The sequence below is a fragment of the Bactrocera neohumeralis genome, chromosome 3 (genome assembly GCF_024586455.1).
Source record: "Bactrocera neohumeralis isolate Rockhampton chromosome 3, APGP_CSIRO_Bneo_wtdbg2-racon-allhic-juicebox.fasta_v2, whole genome shotgun sequence".
NCBI classification, from domain to species: domain Eukaryota; kingdom Metazoa; phylum Arthropoda; class Insecta; order Diptera; family Tephritidae; genus Bactrocera; species Bactrocera neohumeralis.
The window spans coordinates 37,483,719-37,501,470 of record NC_065920.1 but is presented as its reverse complement, the minus strand read 5'-3'; the positions used below and the strand labels follow the sequence as shown (position 1 = coordinate 37,501,470).

At 37.0% G+C, this 17,752-nt stretch overlaps 1 protein-coding gene across 1 annotated transcript in view; it reads right to left on the bottom strand.

Annotated features, from left to right (window-relative positions):
- Window positions 1-5,041: 5,041 nt before the first annotated feature.
- Window positions 5,042-17,752, bottom strand: part of LOC126753444 (tyrosine-protein kinase Drl) — a 128,038-nt gene continuing 115,327 nt past the window's right edge. Inside the window, exons 2-4 of the mRNA XM_050464920.1 lie at window positions 9,105-10,461; window positions 7,765-8,061; window positions 5,042-7,645 (exon numbers count right to left, since the gene is read on the bottom strand). Of these exons, the coding sequence (XP_050320877.1) occupies window positions 7,534-7,645; window positions 7,765-8,061; window positions 9,105-10,461 (1,766 nt within the window). The 3' untranslated portion in view covers window positions 5,042-7,533. The remainder of the gene's footprint in view (window positions 7,646-7,764; window positions 8,062-9,104; window positions 10,462-17,752) is intronic.

Here is a 17,752-nt window from a genome sequence, read left to right as displayed (position 1 = left end):
GTATAATAGTCTTAGGTGAACACGGTTGTAACGGTTTTTTTTCAAAACGACGCTAAAAAAGTAGACCAATAGGGACAGCAAATGAAATTATTTATTAAAATTATTAAAAATTACTACCGAAATTCGGAGTCAAAGGCCTCAACTTGAAATGCGCTACGTCCAATTATGGTCGTCATAATCACCCTGTCAGATCGACAATTGAGCGTCTAGGGGAAAAATTTTAATCCTCAGGCACAGTATGCAATGTTCCCGTGCAATTGAGACAAAAAAGTGCCCGTAGTGTTGCCGTTAACGCAAGAACTCAAACGTATGTGGAGAATCTACTGAGGTTAATCCCGATGATGTGCATAAATTTCAACAAAAGCTGCCAGACATGTTATTGGTCTACAGACCAAAAAATATATTTAACGCAGATGAAACTGGACTTTTTTTCCGTGCTTTGCCAAATAAGACTCATGTTTGAAGAACGAAAAATGCGTTGGAAGTAAATTTTCGAAAGAAAGATTAACCAATATGGCTGGAGATAAAGAAAAACCGTTAGTGACCGGAAAAGCAGCATGCCGATGTAAGAAGCCTGCCAGTTGAAAGAAGTCAAATCAGAAAACTTGGATGTCTCGTGAAATTATGTAAATGGCTAGTAACATTTGATGAAAAATGGGCTCTCAGAAGAGAACATAAAGTTGATATTTTTACCTGCTAATACAAAATCCATTTATCACGTTACGAGGAATTTTCTGATAAAGAAACTGAAGACCTAAATGAAGTATGCACCCATGATGCGGGTCAAATTAAATTATACACTGAAGTACTAAAACAACTTCGCGGCATTGAAAAATTGGTTAGGGACGACGTCATACAGTTTCAGTACGCCAAAAATTTGGAAAGTCATCTTCAAAACTGTTTTATAAAACAGAAAGAAGGAAAGTTGGACAAACTACGGTAAAGGAATTTTTGAAAACTCAAACATAAATAAATATGTACAATTTATTATAACTATGAAACATCTCACAATATAAGCAGACAGACAGCAGCAGATATAGGCGAACAATAAGTGTACAGGCGTCAGTGTCCGGTTATGGGAGGTTGACTGTACATATTTCACTTTGTTGAACACTATTAAAATAATTTGAAAGATATTTAGAAGAATTCTCTCGGAACGTGCTTATTATTTTGAATCCATTGAAGTTCAGGGAAATCAGTGGAATAAATTCAAAGTTAGAGAAATAGAAGTTATAAACTTTTTGAAAGTAGGTTAGAACATATAGCACTAAAGCTATTTATTCTCTCACTGCTCTCTCTAGAATGGCTAGAGTTAATTCATATTTGACAAGAGATCATTACGAATGGCTTGGAATATTGTCTAACTACAATCTCCGCATATATTATTCAGATCGAACCACTGTAGTATATACAGTAGCTGCTATACATACTGACCGATCAAAACAAAGTCCTTGCTTGGAAACCCGCTTTATTTGACAAATTCTTCACATCGGACCAATATAACAAAAAGCTGTTATTCAAACAAACCGATCAAAATTAAGCTCTTGTACAAAAAACTTTTATATTTGTGAAGGGTATTATAAATTTAGTGTAACCGAAGTAAACGTTTATTTTTGTTTTAATTTATAATTAGCATGTTTTTATAAAAACAAAAACATATGTTGTTTAAATATTCCGCCGAATTTTATATGTATATTGCTTACTCGTACTTTTGTAAAATGGGATTTTTTGCTTCCGCTTTAATATATGTATGTAAATGCTTACAATGAAACTCGATAAGCTTAAACATACATATATGCATATGTGTGTAGTATGTTTGGATGTATTTAATTATGAAGGCCAACTACGAAGAAATGCAATCGAAGACTTCTTCATGACTACAACTAAATGAGCTTTGATACGCGAGTGTGCACGCATGTCGTTACTAACCGAACTACTTGAATAAATTGAAGTCCAGTGACCTAATTTTAAGTATTGATGTACATTTCAGTTTTTTTTACTGGTAACATTGCGCATAAAGTTTGTAATAGATCTAATGTCTTTCACTATGTGTTTCAAGATGGAACAGAAAGTTAATGAGGCTGCACTTTAATAGTAGTAGGACCATATTTTCCTTGCTATAGCAAGCAATCGCTGAAAAGCCTTTGGTGAGATCGCATAAAAAACAAAACATCTCTATCCTTGTCTAACCTTAACTGGAACACTTTTAATATTACATTCAATCGTTTTGAAGTAATCTGACTTTAGTAGCCATCTGCAAAGCTAAACCCCGTTATGGTACGCAAAGCAAATATTCCGTAAACTCTCGCATTAGCAATTATTTCGTAGAATAGCTTCAGTGAGTTTCAGTTCTCCTTATCGCAATATTTCCCATTAATCAAAGTAATTTTTACGGACTATTGTCTTGTTTAAATTCTTCATTTAATATAAGTGGCATGGAGAGGTCAATCAGAACATCTGTGGTTGTCAACATACAAAACTCCTTTCTGCTGTCTCCATTCGATAGATCCATTGAGAATGTTTCTCAACAGAACTTTAATATTCAACGAACTGTAATCACCACTTTCTTTTCTTGTTCCTTTCTTCACGCCCCTTCTGTCATGACATTTATTTAGCATGTTCATCTGTTTCGATCCACAATTAAATAAAACAGCAATAATATGGGTTTAAAAAGTACTTGTTGTGTTTGAAATGTTATAAAAACTATTGAAACGAATACAAGAACAAGAAAGGCTAAGTTCGGATGTAACCGAAAATTTTACACTCTCGCAACTTGCAAGGATCAAAGCCTGAAAAACACCTCTAAATATTGGCAAAACTTTATATTTTACTAGGGACAGTATGCTTTTAAGGCAATAGTACACTGTTATTTAAAAACAATTTTTTTGGATAGCGTTAAGACTCTTATATACATATGTATATGGTTCAATATGCCACTGCAAAAGTAAACCGATAGGGACAGCAAACGTCGCCATATTTTTTCCCGCTGTTTTGACATTTATCTTCAGTAACGTTTGCCATTTTATCATGAAAATGAGATATACGATCCAACTACGAGTCGAAACGATTAAAATTTACTACAGAAATTCGAAGTCAGTGGCCTCAACTTTAAGAGCGGGTTTTCAATAAGAGTGCTACAAAAGCTTTTTTTAAATAAACAAAAACGGTTTGGGATATCAATGAAATTTTTTATTCCTAGGAAAATACATTCGTACGTACTCTAAGAATTACCATTGCATTCCGAAAAATTATGGAATTAAATGATATGGACTTGGACAATATGTGGTTCCAACATGCGGCGCCACAAGCCACACACCAAATGTCACAATCGATTTATTGAAAACCAAATTTTTCCAACGTGATATCTCACGAAATGGCTCAGTCAATTGGCCGCCTCGGTCGTGCTATTCGACGCCGTTAGACTATTTCCTGTGGTGCTACGGCAAGTCTATGGTTTATGCCAACAAGTCAGTGACGATTGATGAACTTCGTACGAATATCGAACGTAAAATTGCAGCAGTATCGGCCGATTTATGTTTGAAAACTGTCGAAAATGTTGTAGCGCTCTTATTGGAAAACCCATTATATTGACCGAAAGATGAGGTATAAAATGAACCGGCAGTTTGGGGGTAAGGAAAGTGTTGATACGGTTTTAAGCACTTTTTGCACAAGTTACGGTTCGATTTGGACAATTTTTGGATATAACATGAAGAACCTTGAGGACACTATTTGTGTTAAATTTTTTTTTTTGAAATTTTCATTGATATTTGATTTGTACACTGTAAAGTGAAGTGAAATTCAGAAGTTTCGTCTATTTTCACAGTGTTTAATAGAAATGTTTAGGTAACCTCACAAACCAAATTGGATTGAAATCGCTCAAGTAGTTCCTAAGGTACTGGATTTCGCCTTGAGTTGGGAGGTGCCGTGCTTATTGTCCATTGTCCTTGTCCACCATTTTGGTTGTGAAATTGAATGCTTGGGGTGCATTTATCCAATGATCTATCACACTTTCAGTAGTTTCCAACAAACCGTTATGTGGGAAGTGGTCGTGGTGGTCATTATTGAAACACATTATTCACAGACTTTGAAGAGGTGGTAAAATAACTTTTTTTCAGAAAGTTTGGTTGATATATCGTTAGGGGTTTAGAAGATTAAACCGTTTAAAGACGGATCATATATCTACCCTCGAGCGACAGATCGAATATTTTTTCTAATACATTCAAATGGTTCTTCACTCAAAAAAAAAATTTGAAACTCTCAATTTCTGATCTATCCCTTAGGTGTCTAGCTACTGAAATATTGTATACCATATTACAGGTTGTATCATAATTTAGTGCATAGTTATGGTGCATTAAAATTTTTCGTATAATGCCATTTTGTGGGCGTGGCAGTAGCTCGAATACGCCAATCTGCAATACCGGCGCCTTTGCGTTCCAGGGCACATACAAGTATGTAGCAAGTTTCATCAAGATAATTAAAATTTTACTCAATTTATCGTTTACACAGGCTCAATTTTCAAATAACATACAGACAGTCAAAACTGAAGAAAAAACATGTATGTGTCGTTTGAAAGACAAAAATTGATAGTATTTCCGGCTAAACCGGAAGTTATACCGAAAATCAGAAAGCACCTTCCGATAGTCCTCATTGTCTATGGAAAACAAAATCTACAATTTGCACAATTTCAACTAGTTATTGAAAAAAGCATGCGTTTTGTCACTGAACACAGATTGTGGCTGTCATTGACAGACTGATCATTTATACAAGTCCACGGGTGCCCTTGCTTTGTGCGCGCCTATGAAATGGCACGTTGGTGAAAAGATCCTTGTTTCGCCCGCCGTGGGTGACGCGCCAGTAAAGTCTTCTCATTTTGGGTCGCGAAAATACACAGACTTAAAGATTTGGATTCGCAATAATATATGTTATCAATAAAGTCTTCTATTTTGGGTGCGAAAATAATTAAAGATTTGGATTCGCAAAAACTGTTATCAAAGGGTGGATTTACTTACCAAACACTTTTTAAACCAAATAAAATGGCAAATTTTAAAAATAATCGATTTTTGGACGTTTATTTCGTTTCAGTTAAAGTTCAGATTAGCAACTACAGGTTGAGAACTCGCTTACTGTAGGAAACGACAGTGTAAATTAAAACTAAAAAATATTGTATAAATATGAATGCAATACACGGGATAAGAGCTAGACCTGAGTGGGGGGAGAACAGTAACTAAATATACCTGTAAGTTTACATACTCGTATGTATATATACGTCTAGACTATATAGATTACAGTTAGGTGTGTGCACATTCATTTCATTTACAAATTATGCACTTAAGAATTATGGGCTTACGAGCTTATAGATATTAAGCTGTCATCACCTAACAACTTTCACATTTACATCAAACGCTTAAACACGGACCCCTACTTAAGTACTCACATACATACTATACATACATATATACACAGGTATATACATACTACTTAAAATTAAGGGTTTGTTGAACGCTGACCATTGTCGAGGACAACGAGTGTGATATATTCAACATTTTTTCTAAGTTTGTTTATTTAAAGCTTAATACACTTCAGCTTGCGGGACGAACAATTATACTTACTGTTTCCTGAAACTCATATTTGGCACTTCTGAGTTACCATTCGTTTATTATACAATTTGTTTCTCTTTTCATTAATAAATTTCTACGAATTTCGTTAAAATTTTAAAGCAATAAAACTTAAGTATACAAACATTCTGTCTTATCTATTATCATCTACTTTTTACACACACGAATATATATTATATGTACATATATGTACTTGGATGTTATACATATGCACCTATGTATATACCTATAACGGATGTTTTTAGACGTGTGATTCAATGAGGAAATACATTTGTCGGAGTTGACCTTTTAGACAGATGTTACTCGATTTATAAATATGATAATGAACCGACTTACTCCGGAACAACGTTTGCAAATCGTGCAAATGTATTACCAAATTAATGATTCCGTTCACGCTACGCAAAAAATTGTTCAGCGATGAGGCACACTTTTGGTTGAATGGAATCACAATTGTCGCATTTGCAGAGATGATAATCCTCAAACTATTTTTGTGACAATCGATAAAAAAGTCACTCTATGGTCAGAGACTATATTTGATCCATGGTTCTTCAGAAATGAAACCAACCATAATATTCCAGACAATGGGGAATAGCTGTTTTGATTAATGACTTTTTCGTGCCTAAATTGTAGAATGTTGATGTGGACGACCTTTGGTTCCAACAAGACGAGATTTTACACCGCTGAACTATCTTTTTTGCGGGTTATGTGATGTCCTTTGACTAGGCAGATTAGCTCGAAACGATTGAAGCACAGTGGGGACAAATGGGCTCATTTCTCGAATTGATTAAAAAATAAAAATAAGAGCAAAAACTGATTTTGAGTTAAAGAATAAATGGAATAAGATCCATCGAAAATTTCTGAAGAAACTTTAAACAATACTTTAGGATTAATAGTTGACAAACCTAAACCTGACCTTGGAAACACAAACAACGGTAATACCGCCATAAGTTATTTTCTTACCCCGTAGAAAAGTCTTTTGAAATAACCTCAATAAATGAAAATTTAATAAATTAAATACATATACTATTAATTGTAGTGTCTAATAGGTATGATCTCAATAACACGAAATTTAGACACTTGCACATAAAACAGCAACACTTTTGTTTAGGTCATATCCATCGTAAAATATTCTCCCGACTTTGTATAATTATTTCATACACGGACCAGAAATTATCGAAATAGCTCTTTTGCATATTGGCCAACAAGAAGAAACAAAAAATCTATAAAAATATCGGGAATTTCATTGAAGAAAGTGTAAATGAAAGCATGATATTCTGAATTGTTCAGATCCCATTGTTTCAGGAATGCGAAGATTGCCAAAAAAAGATCATTTAAAATTTACCAAATCAGTCTGTTGACTCAATCATATGTGATGAATGTGGAATTAAGGGCAGTGATACTGATGAAGATGATGATGGTGTTGCTGAAGTACAAAAGTATCCTAGTGACAAATAAAGATGGCAACAGTATTGATAAATATTAAATAAAATCTTTTTGGTTGCTTTTTATTTTACATTTGCAACTTGTAAACCATTACTTATATTGAAAATAAAAAATTAAAAATTATCGAAGTAAAGCTTTCCTGAATTGATCTGCAAAAGTAGAGGTCACGGTCCCACTATGTGACGCCTTGGAAGAGAATATTCGATACGTTCTTGCTAACATACCACCTGCTTCAAAAGGTGGTAGAAAATTTAGCCTCTTGGCTGGAGTTTATTCGAGCCAGCCGCTGTATACATATAGGTGCATATACATATATGTACATATGTAAGAATATACCTATTTTTCACTTAATTAACTGTCTTTGGGTTCTTAGGGTCATAAAATGTTCATATGAAGAACTCTTCAATTCTATTTATATACAACGACGCCAATTTTTACATTATGAAGTCTACTTATTCCAGTTTGCCTCGGAATCTTAGACATATCTTGTGATTTGCGTGTGGAACTCAGAAAGACATATTTGCAATTGGCTAAATGAGGGACGTTCAGTCGGTAATACTGCCCAGCAGTAGGCCATAATGGTGAATCTACGAAAAACAAAAAGAAACATTCACAATAAATTTAACTTGTGTGACACTAAACATTAAGAATAACTTTTGAAAAATAATGAGAAATAAATGTTTCAAGGGACCAATCCTTCACTTACAATTCATCTGGACAGTTATAAGGTTGTGCCAGACGGTAGCCATCCTTCAAGTAATGCTCCATTTCATATGGGTCGATCTCGGCGTAAGGTAGTTTACCTAGTGTGCACATCTCCCACATTAGAACACCGAAGGACCACACATCGCTACCCTCGTTGTAGTGCTTCTTTTGTATAGTCTCAAGTGACATCCATTTAATGGGCCGATTTTCACCATCGCCTAAGCAGTTATAATCACCTGAGAATAGATCACGACTCAACGAACTATCGGTAAGTTTGACGCGCAGTTGGTCATCGATACTAATGAAGGAGAGAAAATGAAAGAAATTTGTTTGCTTACATTATTACGATAATTATTGTCTACTATACTAATACTCAAAGTGCCTAACAGGACCAGCAAAAATTTAAATTTATGTTTGTTTTACTGCTTTGATCTTACATAATGGGTTGTCAAAAAAGTCTTGCGGTATTTTCATTGAATTTTTTTTTTTTATTGAAATAGAAATGAATTTTTGATGACTCATGCCCAGCTCTTGACCGATGCTACGGCTGCTACATACTATGCCGGTCTCTTTCGACCAATTCAGCGATTTTATCGCAATTTTCGACGACAGGCCTTCCGGAGAGTGGCGCATCTTCGACCACCTCTACACCAGAACGAAAACGTTGAGACCATCGTTGTGCGGTGGAAATGGAAACTGTATCGGGTCCATAAACTGTACAAATTTTATTGGGGGCTTGAGATGCATTTTTGCCTTTATCGTAGTAGTACTGTAAAATATGCCGTATTTTCCCTTTATTTTGCTCCATGTTTGCGACGTTATAACTCAAGAACGACTTAAAAGAAACGACAATCAATCAAACACGTGTAAGCGCGTGAAATGAGCTTTCCGATGCGACGAATAAAACTAGAACTACGCGCTTTCAGCGCCAACTAGCGAAAATACCGCAAGACTTTTTTGACAACCTATTATAAATATTCCCTATGGTGCACTGCTGTAAATGCTTAATGGGGTGAATATTGCAATATATGTACGTAATGTATTTTAGATCGAAGCTCCAAACTCGAAAATAGCTTTATGTTTATTATACGTATGCCGTTTCTAACTAATAAAATAGAGACGTTTCAGAAATGTTGAAACTTTTCAGTCCAGATTAAATCAACTAATTTAATTTCATATGTAGTTCTGAGTTAAGCTGTATATGGTATGTTGGAAAAATACATTAAAACTTCATAGAAATCTTTATGGTATTTACATACTTCTAACGATTACAAAAGTGTATACGTAAAGATAATATATGTGACAATAATTCTTCTTATTAGAATTTATGCAACTACTTACACACAGTTTCTGGCCGCAATATCCTTATGGATTACACCGTGATTATGTAAGTGTTCCACGGCGATTGCCAGTTGCGAGGACATTAGCACTGTCTGGATGGTGGTAACGCTTCTCGCATATGCCGGTTCTTGTAAGAACAGCTTCAAATTTCGTGTATTGTTGGCCGCTGGATAGAGCAAAAATGGTGTAGTAAAATCCTCGATTGTAACGCCTAAGACGGACAGTACGTTGGGATGTGCCGCATCGTATAGCATCATACCTTCTTGCAGCAAAAGCGACACTTGGATTTGACTGGCATGTTGAGCGACAGTTTTCACCAGTACCTCTTGGCTGTCATTGTAAGTACCCTTATATATGCGGCCATATGTGCCCTCTTGCACCAAACTTGATAATCGAACACGACACTTTTGTACAGTCAATTCACTCAGGCGACGATTGAACTCCTCCGGTTCCTGTTCGTACTCTCGGAAAGGTCGTGTGAGTGTTGCATAAGTGGGCGTGATAACGGAGGGACACACATAGATGGAATTGTGAGCTGTCGATGATATTGTAGGTAAGCGCTGAAAGCTCGATGTTTTAATCAGATGTACCCCGTGATTTTGCCGCTTCGTTGGTCCCTTAGCGCAGTAAGCAATTACAATTAGTGTAACGACCAGTATCAATGCCAGTATACCGCCAATTATGAGTGTGGTTACACCGCTAGTGGGTGGCGCAAGTGTCTCCTTTAGCATGGGATCAAAATCGTGCAAAATAGTGCCTGGACCGCTCAAACGACCACCGCCTAACAAATTTTCATCCATCATATGCTGTTCATCACTACTGGTTGCATGTGGACTTATACCGTCCCCACCGAACTTTATCCCCTCGTTTTCGTGCACTACATGACCACCAGTAACATCTTCCAAAATACCCTCTATCGGTTGGTTAATATGTTTGTTCAAATTGCCAACACCACTACCGATATTCGCATGGCGTCCGTCTTCCTGCGGGCCTGCAAGACAAATTTTTTTGCGTTTGAACATCAAATCTGTTATGTTATTCGTCTTTCGGTCCAGTATTATTTCGATGGCGATGGTGACCTCAACTTCGGCGTCTCGTGTGCCAGAGCATTTCAAACTGACAGCGAAAGTTTGTGGCTCCAGCGGAATTTCGCCGATGCGTGAAATATTCAACATTGGCCGTGGCAGTACGAATGGCTCTGATGTAATAATGTTGACACTGTATGGGAGCGGATGATGGGCTAGACTCTGCCACGTAAAGGAGATCTCGTTGACGTTCGCCGGCACAGGAACGGCAAAATTAAGCGCATAATCGTTGACCTGACCATCGCGCACATAATACAACTCAGCCGAGACACCTGCAACAGAAGAGATAACGTTCACTATTAAAATTCTCGGCAATTTCGAATCAAAGTGTAAACACAATGGCTACGACAGACTGCAAACTACATCTGTCAAATATTAAAATACACACGTTCTTATGAGCAGTGTTATTTTGACAGCTGCACGACTACACGACTGCAGGCCGACAGTTGTCGTTCTCGCTAACTTCAATTTGCTCCTATTTTTGCCAACGACAGTAGGACGACAGTAGAGTTGACAGTAGAATGGAAGATAGAAAGAGGAGGTAGAGTGGTGATGCCACTAATATGTAAAATGTAAAATTATTCACAGCTCTAACAAACTTGATGCTATTTATAGCTATGCATAAAATAGCTATATTATAGCTCTATTATATCATTTGTAATAACAAGTGATAATTTAAAGCAAAAATATTTACCTATTTACTTATTTTTTGCATACAAAATATTAAAATTTCATTGAAGTGAAAGGTATTAGTATGGCCACAACGAAATTGTGTACATGCAAAATGGACAACTGCGTTGTTTTGTGTACATGCCGGCCTTTGTGTTGTTGTTGCTTCTCAAAATATACATGTAGTAAGATGAACAACGACGTTTTCAGTTCACTGTCGTGCCGCTGCAGTCTGTCGTAGCCATTGTGTTTACACTTTCAAGCTCGAAGCTGAGCGCGAAGTAGACGTATGCATACGAATACAAGAAACAGTATGTGGAGGAGAGGATTTTGAATGCCTAAGTTTTTGTGCGACACTGCAAACTGAAAAGAGAAAGAGAGGGTGGGTGTACTTTATTTTAGTGGGCTATGTTGATGGCACTGACAGACCAATTAAGAAGTTGGCGATTAACAAAAAAATGTCAGATTGGTTGAAGCAGTGGCAATGTCGACGTAATTATGTGTTTGCAACGAGACCAGAAATTTCCATATTCAGCTCGTGGTTTGAAATAGGTTCTGGATCATAATTTGATCATGGACAGGTGTGTAATTGTAGAAAGCTTATGCAAATGTATATACTCGTAACACATACTTATTTCTGTAGACCGGGGTAGTAGTCGCCAGTAAAGGCGTGATAACACCGTCACCAAATGACCATCATATATCGTCAAAGTGCTTTGGGCCTGTCAAATCTTATTAGACATTTAATTCTAGCCAATTCGTCCTGTTCAATTAACCGAATGAATATTTTGAGTTTTGCGCCAGACGAAATAATTAAATAATACAATAAATAAATTATAGATCGAATTGGTTTTGTTTAAACAGCATTCAAATACAAGAATGATAATACCATACATAAATAGAACTGTATGATATCGATTGCCGACGGTTACGAAGATCTACTAGAACTTTATATAGTACATAATACTATAATATTTCATGGATTTCCTAATATAACTTCATTAAATTAATTCCAATTTATTTCCTAAATCGAACAAAATTTGTGTTGCATAATTACATGGCTTTGTGCAATGCCTAATCGTTTTTAACATTTTGTGGCATTTTAAATCAACGTTTATTGTGCAAAAGCGCAATTGCGTTGGCCACAGATTAGCGACACGTATAACATTATGGTGTGAGTAAAGCCACTGCCACCTCCGTTTGCCAATATATTGTTAACTCGATTTCAATTTGAGAAAATCCGCTACTAACTGACCAACGTCAGTAACCGTTGTTCCTGTGTGAGGTTACCAAGTCAAAGGCCGACGTTATGTGTGGTGCTGTGGTCTTTGTGGTTCACATAAAACATACCAAACGGCGGCCTTAACACCAGAAGCCACATTTTCTAAGCTCGTAACAACACTTCCCACATCGATGCCCACAATAGTCTTTTCTATCGATCATCGTGGTGTGTGTGTAGGTCCTCTGTATTGTCCAGCATGAATATTGGCGTTCGTGGTGAACGCAATTTGTTGGCGACATTTTCAGACTCACACACATACTATATGTACATGCACGCACATAAATACAAAATGTCTGTTGGTTAGTGTGGCTATGTCCGCACATTATCATACCAACACTATTGCTTGTGTTTTTGTTTTCGTTTTTCTCTTGTTTCGTCGTTTGATTATACGCGTTAGCATTGCATTGGAATCCTTTGTTGGGTACCCAACAACTGATAATTACATGACCGCATGGTCCCTTGTAACGACAAGAGCATCATCAACGACAGCTGGTCAACAAAAGCTTTGAAACGACCTCGAATTGATATGCTTGTGTTGTGAAAAAAATATCTGTGTATGTGTTTTTTATTATCCGATCACACAAGTGGGCATATACGTATGTGGCTAGAAATGTTAGTTAACAACCAGCAAGGATCTCATTCATGGCAAAATACGTCAATGGTTTCACATGTTCACCAAAACAAAATATGCAAAATATGATTGTTGACGTCAAAATACCCTTCAAGATTTTTATTTAAAAGAATTTTTAAAAATAATGTAGTAGATTTTGGCTTTATTTTCGAATCCTAGGGCTCTAAGATGTCCGATTTCTTCCGTCTAGTTCACCTAAATATTTTGAACGATTTTGTAGTATATTTTAAACCTAACGATTGTTCGTAAATATATTATAACTTTCAGATTGGTGTAACCGATACGTCCAAACTCTTGTTGGCTTAATGGATTTGGACTTGAAATTTTTGATATATTGCTGAAAAGTTTTACCTGTGTTCACTGGCATTTATCTTGGTTGTATTTTAAAAATTGTAGACGTTTTTAAACCAGCCCATCAGAGTTTTTATTCATTTTTTTTATTCTACCTTTGATCCATACTTTTCCTCTTAACACGTGACTGTGCTCAATCGCATATAGTAGTACTTAGCCCATGAAAACTTCTGGCTTATTATTGACTACATTTTCGATGTTGTTGATTAAAACTTACATAATTGGTGTAAAATAGTCTGTATATTGTGCAAAATTTCAGAGCAATACCTCGAAAACAAGTATAGGCGTCTAAATCGGCATCATTAGTATACATAAAAGTACATGTATACATATACTTTAGAGGGTCCCAATGTTTCCTTCTGGGTGTTTCAAACTTCTTGACAAACTTAACCTGCCTTTTCAGAATATAGCAATAGCCTAAAAATGAAGCACCCTCCACCCTTACACACATCAATTTACGACAAATACACAGCTGCCAGCTATAAGCTGCTAATGAAGTGATGTTTGAGCAGTTATTGAATTTTGAAAAATTTCTCCTGTCAACTTGAATTAGAGAGTAAAAATTAAAAAAATAAAAGGAAGTGAACGCAAAGTTAGAGTATTAATTTAGACGAGAATAGAGATAGAGACACTTCAAAGAAAACAAATTACAATTGCATATATGAAATTACGGTATGTGAGAGTGCGCAATAACCGTTTAGTAATTGAAATCTTTATCTGTGCAATACGATTAATGTAACAGTTGTAATGAAATCAAATTGAATGTCTTTCATGTTCGCATCTCGGTTCCTTTGTTTTCACTGCACGTGTTACCTGACACAACATTCCTTATAAAGGCACAAAATAGCACCTTGTTGTTGCAAAGCTATAGGCAACTGCCCCTAAGTTACGCTACGAAATTCTTGTTAATATATTGGGAAAATTACGAAACTAAAACATACCACATAAAATAAGCAATGGTTAAAGCAGGAAGAAAAAATTGCAAATCTGACTCCTCTGCATATTTCTATTGTTTTTACTGATAATATGCCCAAACGCTCCGCCGCCTACGATACGCCTTTATGGCCGAATTCGCCCAATCAAGTATCGTAGCTTGCAAACGGTCGCTTGTGCACATCACCGTTAATGCGTGTACACATTGAACAGATTCATATGGACAAATACTAGTGAGTGCGGAGCCTCCGCTGCTTTTGGGCGCTGAAATGAAAAAGGCAGCCGCCTCGAAAGAAAGAATAACATTTTCGCAATCGCTGCCAATTTCGCATTATTGCAAATGCGGCTATTCCTACCAGCAAAAACAAGTAAAGTAACAATAATAGCAGCAATAATGGCTAACCAACCGACAAAGAAACAGCAACAATAGCAATAACATTCGAAACCGCTGCTACTACATTGATTCCTAAGCTGCGCATTCAGCATTTTTGCGTCTTTGGCATTTCGCTATTCCATTTTACACTACTTTCCTTCTTCTTAAATATTAAAGCCGCAAAATTTTTGATAAGAATAAGAAATTTAAATTCAAAGAAATAGAATGTTGACCTTATTTTTGAGAATTTGCATATTTATGCAAAGCACGTTATTTACTAGGATACCATAACATTGTTTTACTTTAATAGATTAATATGTTTAAAAAAGTAGTGAATAATTTTTTTCTAAATCTTTCTGTATCCATCAATACTAAACTGAATAGAGTTAAAAATGTTTATGCTATCACATCAATATAAATTAATGAAATCTTTAGACGAGCTTCACACATTTGAATCTAATATATCGGAGAGTAGGGTATTGCATATATTTATTACTCAAGGAAGAAGCCCGCAGACAGACCATACATAGGATACATACCGGGAGTTGGGGGAAGCGAGACGCATTTGAAGACAGAAAAAGAGAGTAGCCGAAATGACTGAGTATGATCGAAAATTCTACGAAAAAATGCGGCGACTAACAGAAGGTTTTAAGACCGGAGCATACTCTTGTAGAACCCCCAGAGCTCATATAGTAACCGATGCTCAGAGCATAGTAAAATTATAGAGGAAACACGTCTCTAGTTAATGGCAGTGAAAGCATAATACCAGGAGATGTCGATGACGATGGAGTAGACGTTCCAACATCACATATAAGATTCTATCGAGCGAATTGTGAGAGAGACTGATGAAAATGAATCTGATGGTGAACGAGAGCAAGACAAAATATCTCCTGTCGACAAATAAACTCGTCACTATCAAAACGTCACTATTGACAGTCATGACTTCGAAGTCGTAGATAGTTTCGTCTATCTTGGAACAAATATTAACACCAACAACAATGTCAGCCTCAAAACCCAACACTACTACAGGTACTACTTCGAACTGAGTAGGCAATTCAGAAGTAGAAATAAATAAAGGTTCTGCGGAAGATTTATGGTCGTTTGCGTATTGGCAACGGCGAATATCGCATTCGATGGAACGATGAGCTATACGAGTTATATGACGACATTGACATAGTGTAGCGATTTAAGAGACAGCTACTGCGATGGCTAGATCATGTCATCCGTATGATCGAAAACACTCCAGCTCTGAAAGTATTCGATGCAGTACCCGTGGGGGGAAGCACAGAAAAGGAGGACCTCCTCTCCGTTGGACCAGATTGAGAAGGACCTGGCTTCGCTTGGATTTCCACTTGGGTGTCTACGCTAGTAAAGAAGAATATTGCAGAAGGGCGGAAACGGACCGTTGGCTGGATATGTTGCCACTACTATAAGTGCGATAACTCAATAAGTACATGATTCAGAGACATTAAATTTTACACTTGAGATGGTAAAACCCGGTAACAAGCGCTCGTATCACTACACATTCTTAAAAATAATATATGTATAAGGGTTTATATCAAATTTGGTGCGCAGAGTTACCTGAAAATTTGTATTTCACTCTGCAAAATCCACATGATTCTTTCACTTTTCATACAAAATACATGTGAGATATACATATGTACTACGAGTATTGACATTCAAAGATAATCTTTCTTTGATAACAATGTGCTCTTGTTTCAGAAAACGATACAATCGGGTCAATACTTTCCTCGACTTTTGCGGTCTATCTATATGAATAATAATTATGTTTTAATGCCGGAAAGAGTAAAATCGGGTCAATAGTATCCCTAGCCACTATACACCCAATATAAGAACTTCAAACTTATACCGAATATATCGGTCCAAATGTAATCTTTGGGTACCGTACAATACTTCTTCTTCTTCTTAATTGGCGTAGACACCGCTTACGCGATTATAGCCGAGTTAACAACAGCGCGCCAGTCGTTTCTTCTTTTCGCTACGTGGCGCCAATTGGATATTCCAAGCGAAGCCAGGTCCTTCTCCACTTGGTCCTTCCAACGGAGTGGAGGTCTTCCTCTTCCTCCGCTTCCCCCGGCGGGTACTGTGTCGAATACTTTCAGAGCTGGAGTGTTTTCATCCATCCGGACAACATGACCTAGCCAGCGTAGCCGCTGTCTTTTAATTCGCTGAACTATGTCAATGTCGTCGTATATCTCGTACAGCTCATCGTTCCATCGGATGCGATATTCGCCGTGGCCAATGCGCAAAGGACCATAAATCTTTCGCAGAATTTTTCTCTCGAAAACTCGTAACGTCGACTCATCGGTTGCTGTCATCGCCCAAGCCTCTGCACCATATAGCAGGACGGGAATTATGAGCGACTTATAGAGTTTAGCTTTTGTTCGTCGAGAGAGGACTTTACTTTTCAATTGCCTACTCAGTCCGAAGTAGCACCTGTTGGCAAGAGCAACCCTGCGTTGGATTTCCAGGCTGACATTATTAGTGGTGTTAATGCTGGTTCCTAAATAGACGAAATTATCTACAACTTCAAAGTTATGACTGTCAACAGTGACGTGAGAGCCAAGTCGCGAGTGCGACGACTGTTTGTTTGATGATAGGAGATATTTCGTTTTGCCCTCGTTCACTACCAGACCCATTTTCTGTGCTTCCTTGTCCAGCCTAGAGAAAGCAGAACTAACGGCGCGGGTGTTGAGGCCGATGATATCAATATCGTCGGCATACGCCAGCAGCTGTACACTCTTATAGAAGATGGTACCTTCTCTGTTTAGTTCTGCAGCTCGAACTATTTTCTCCAGGAGCAGGTTGAAGAAGTCGCACGACAGGGAGTCGCCTTGTCTGAAACCTCGTTTGGTATCGAACGGCTCGGAGAGGTCCTTCCCGATTCTGACGGAGCTTTTCGTGTTGTTCAACGTCAGTTTACACAGCCGTATTAGTTTTGCGGGGATACCGTACAATACAGGATGTACAATTCATTAGTTCAATAAATTTACTTTTACTCCCACATACTTACTGCATATAATGATTTTGCTATTGTTGCAGCTTTAATACCAAATATGTTGATAAGTGTTCAAGTTGTCTTTAAAAAAATGCCTTCTCGGGTATACTTCAGCAATGAAAACCATTATTGCAATCAGTCCAGTCCGGACGATGGACGTGGCTCCTCAAACTTTTAGGTAAAATCACATATCTCGAGACCCGACTGACCGATTTCGACTAAATTTGATACGAGACATTCCTCTCACGTTCTTATGTATATCACATTACAAAAATGAGCAACCAAGCCTACTTCTCAAATAGCAC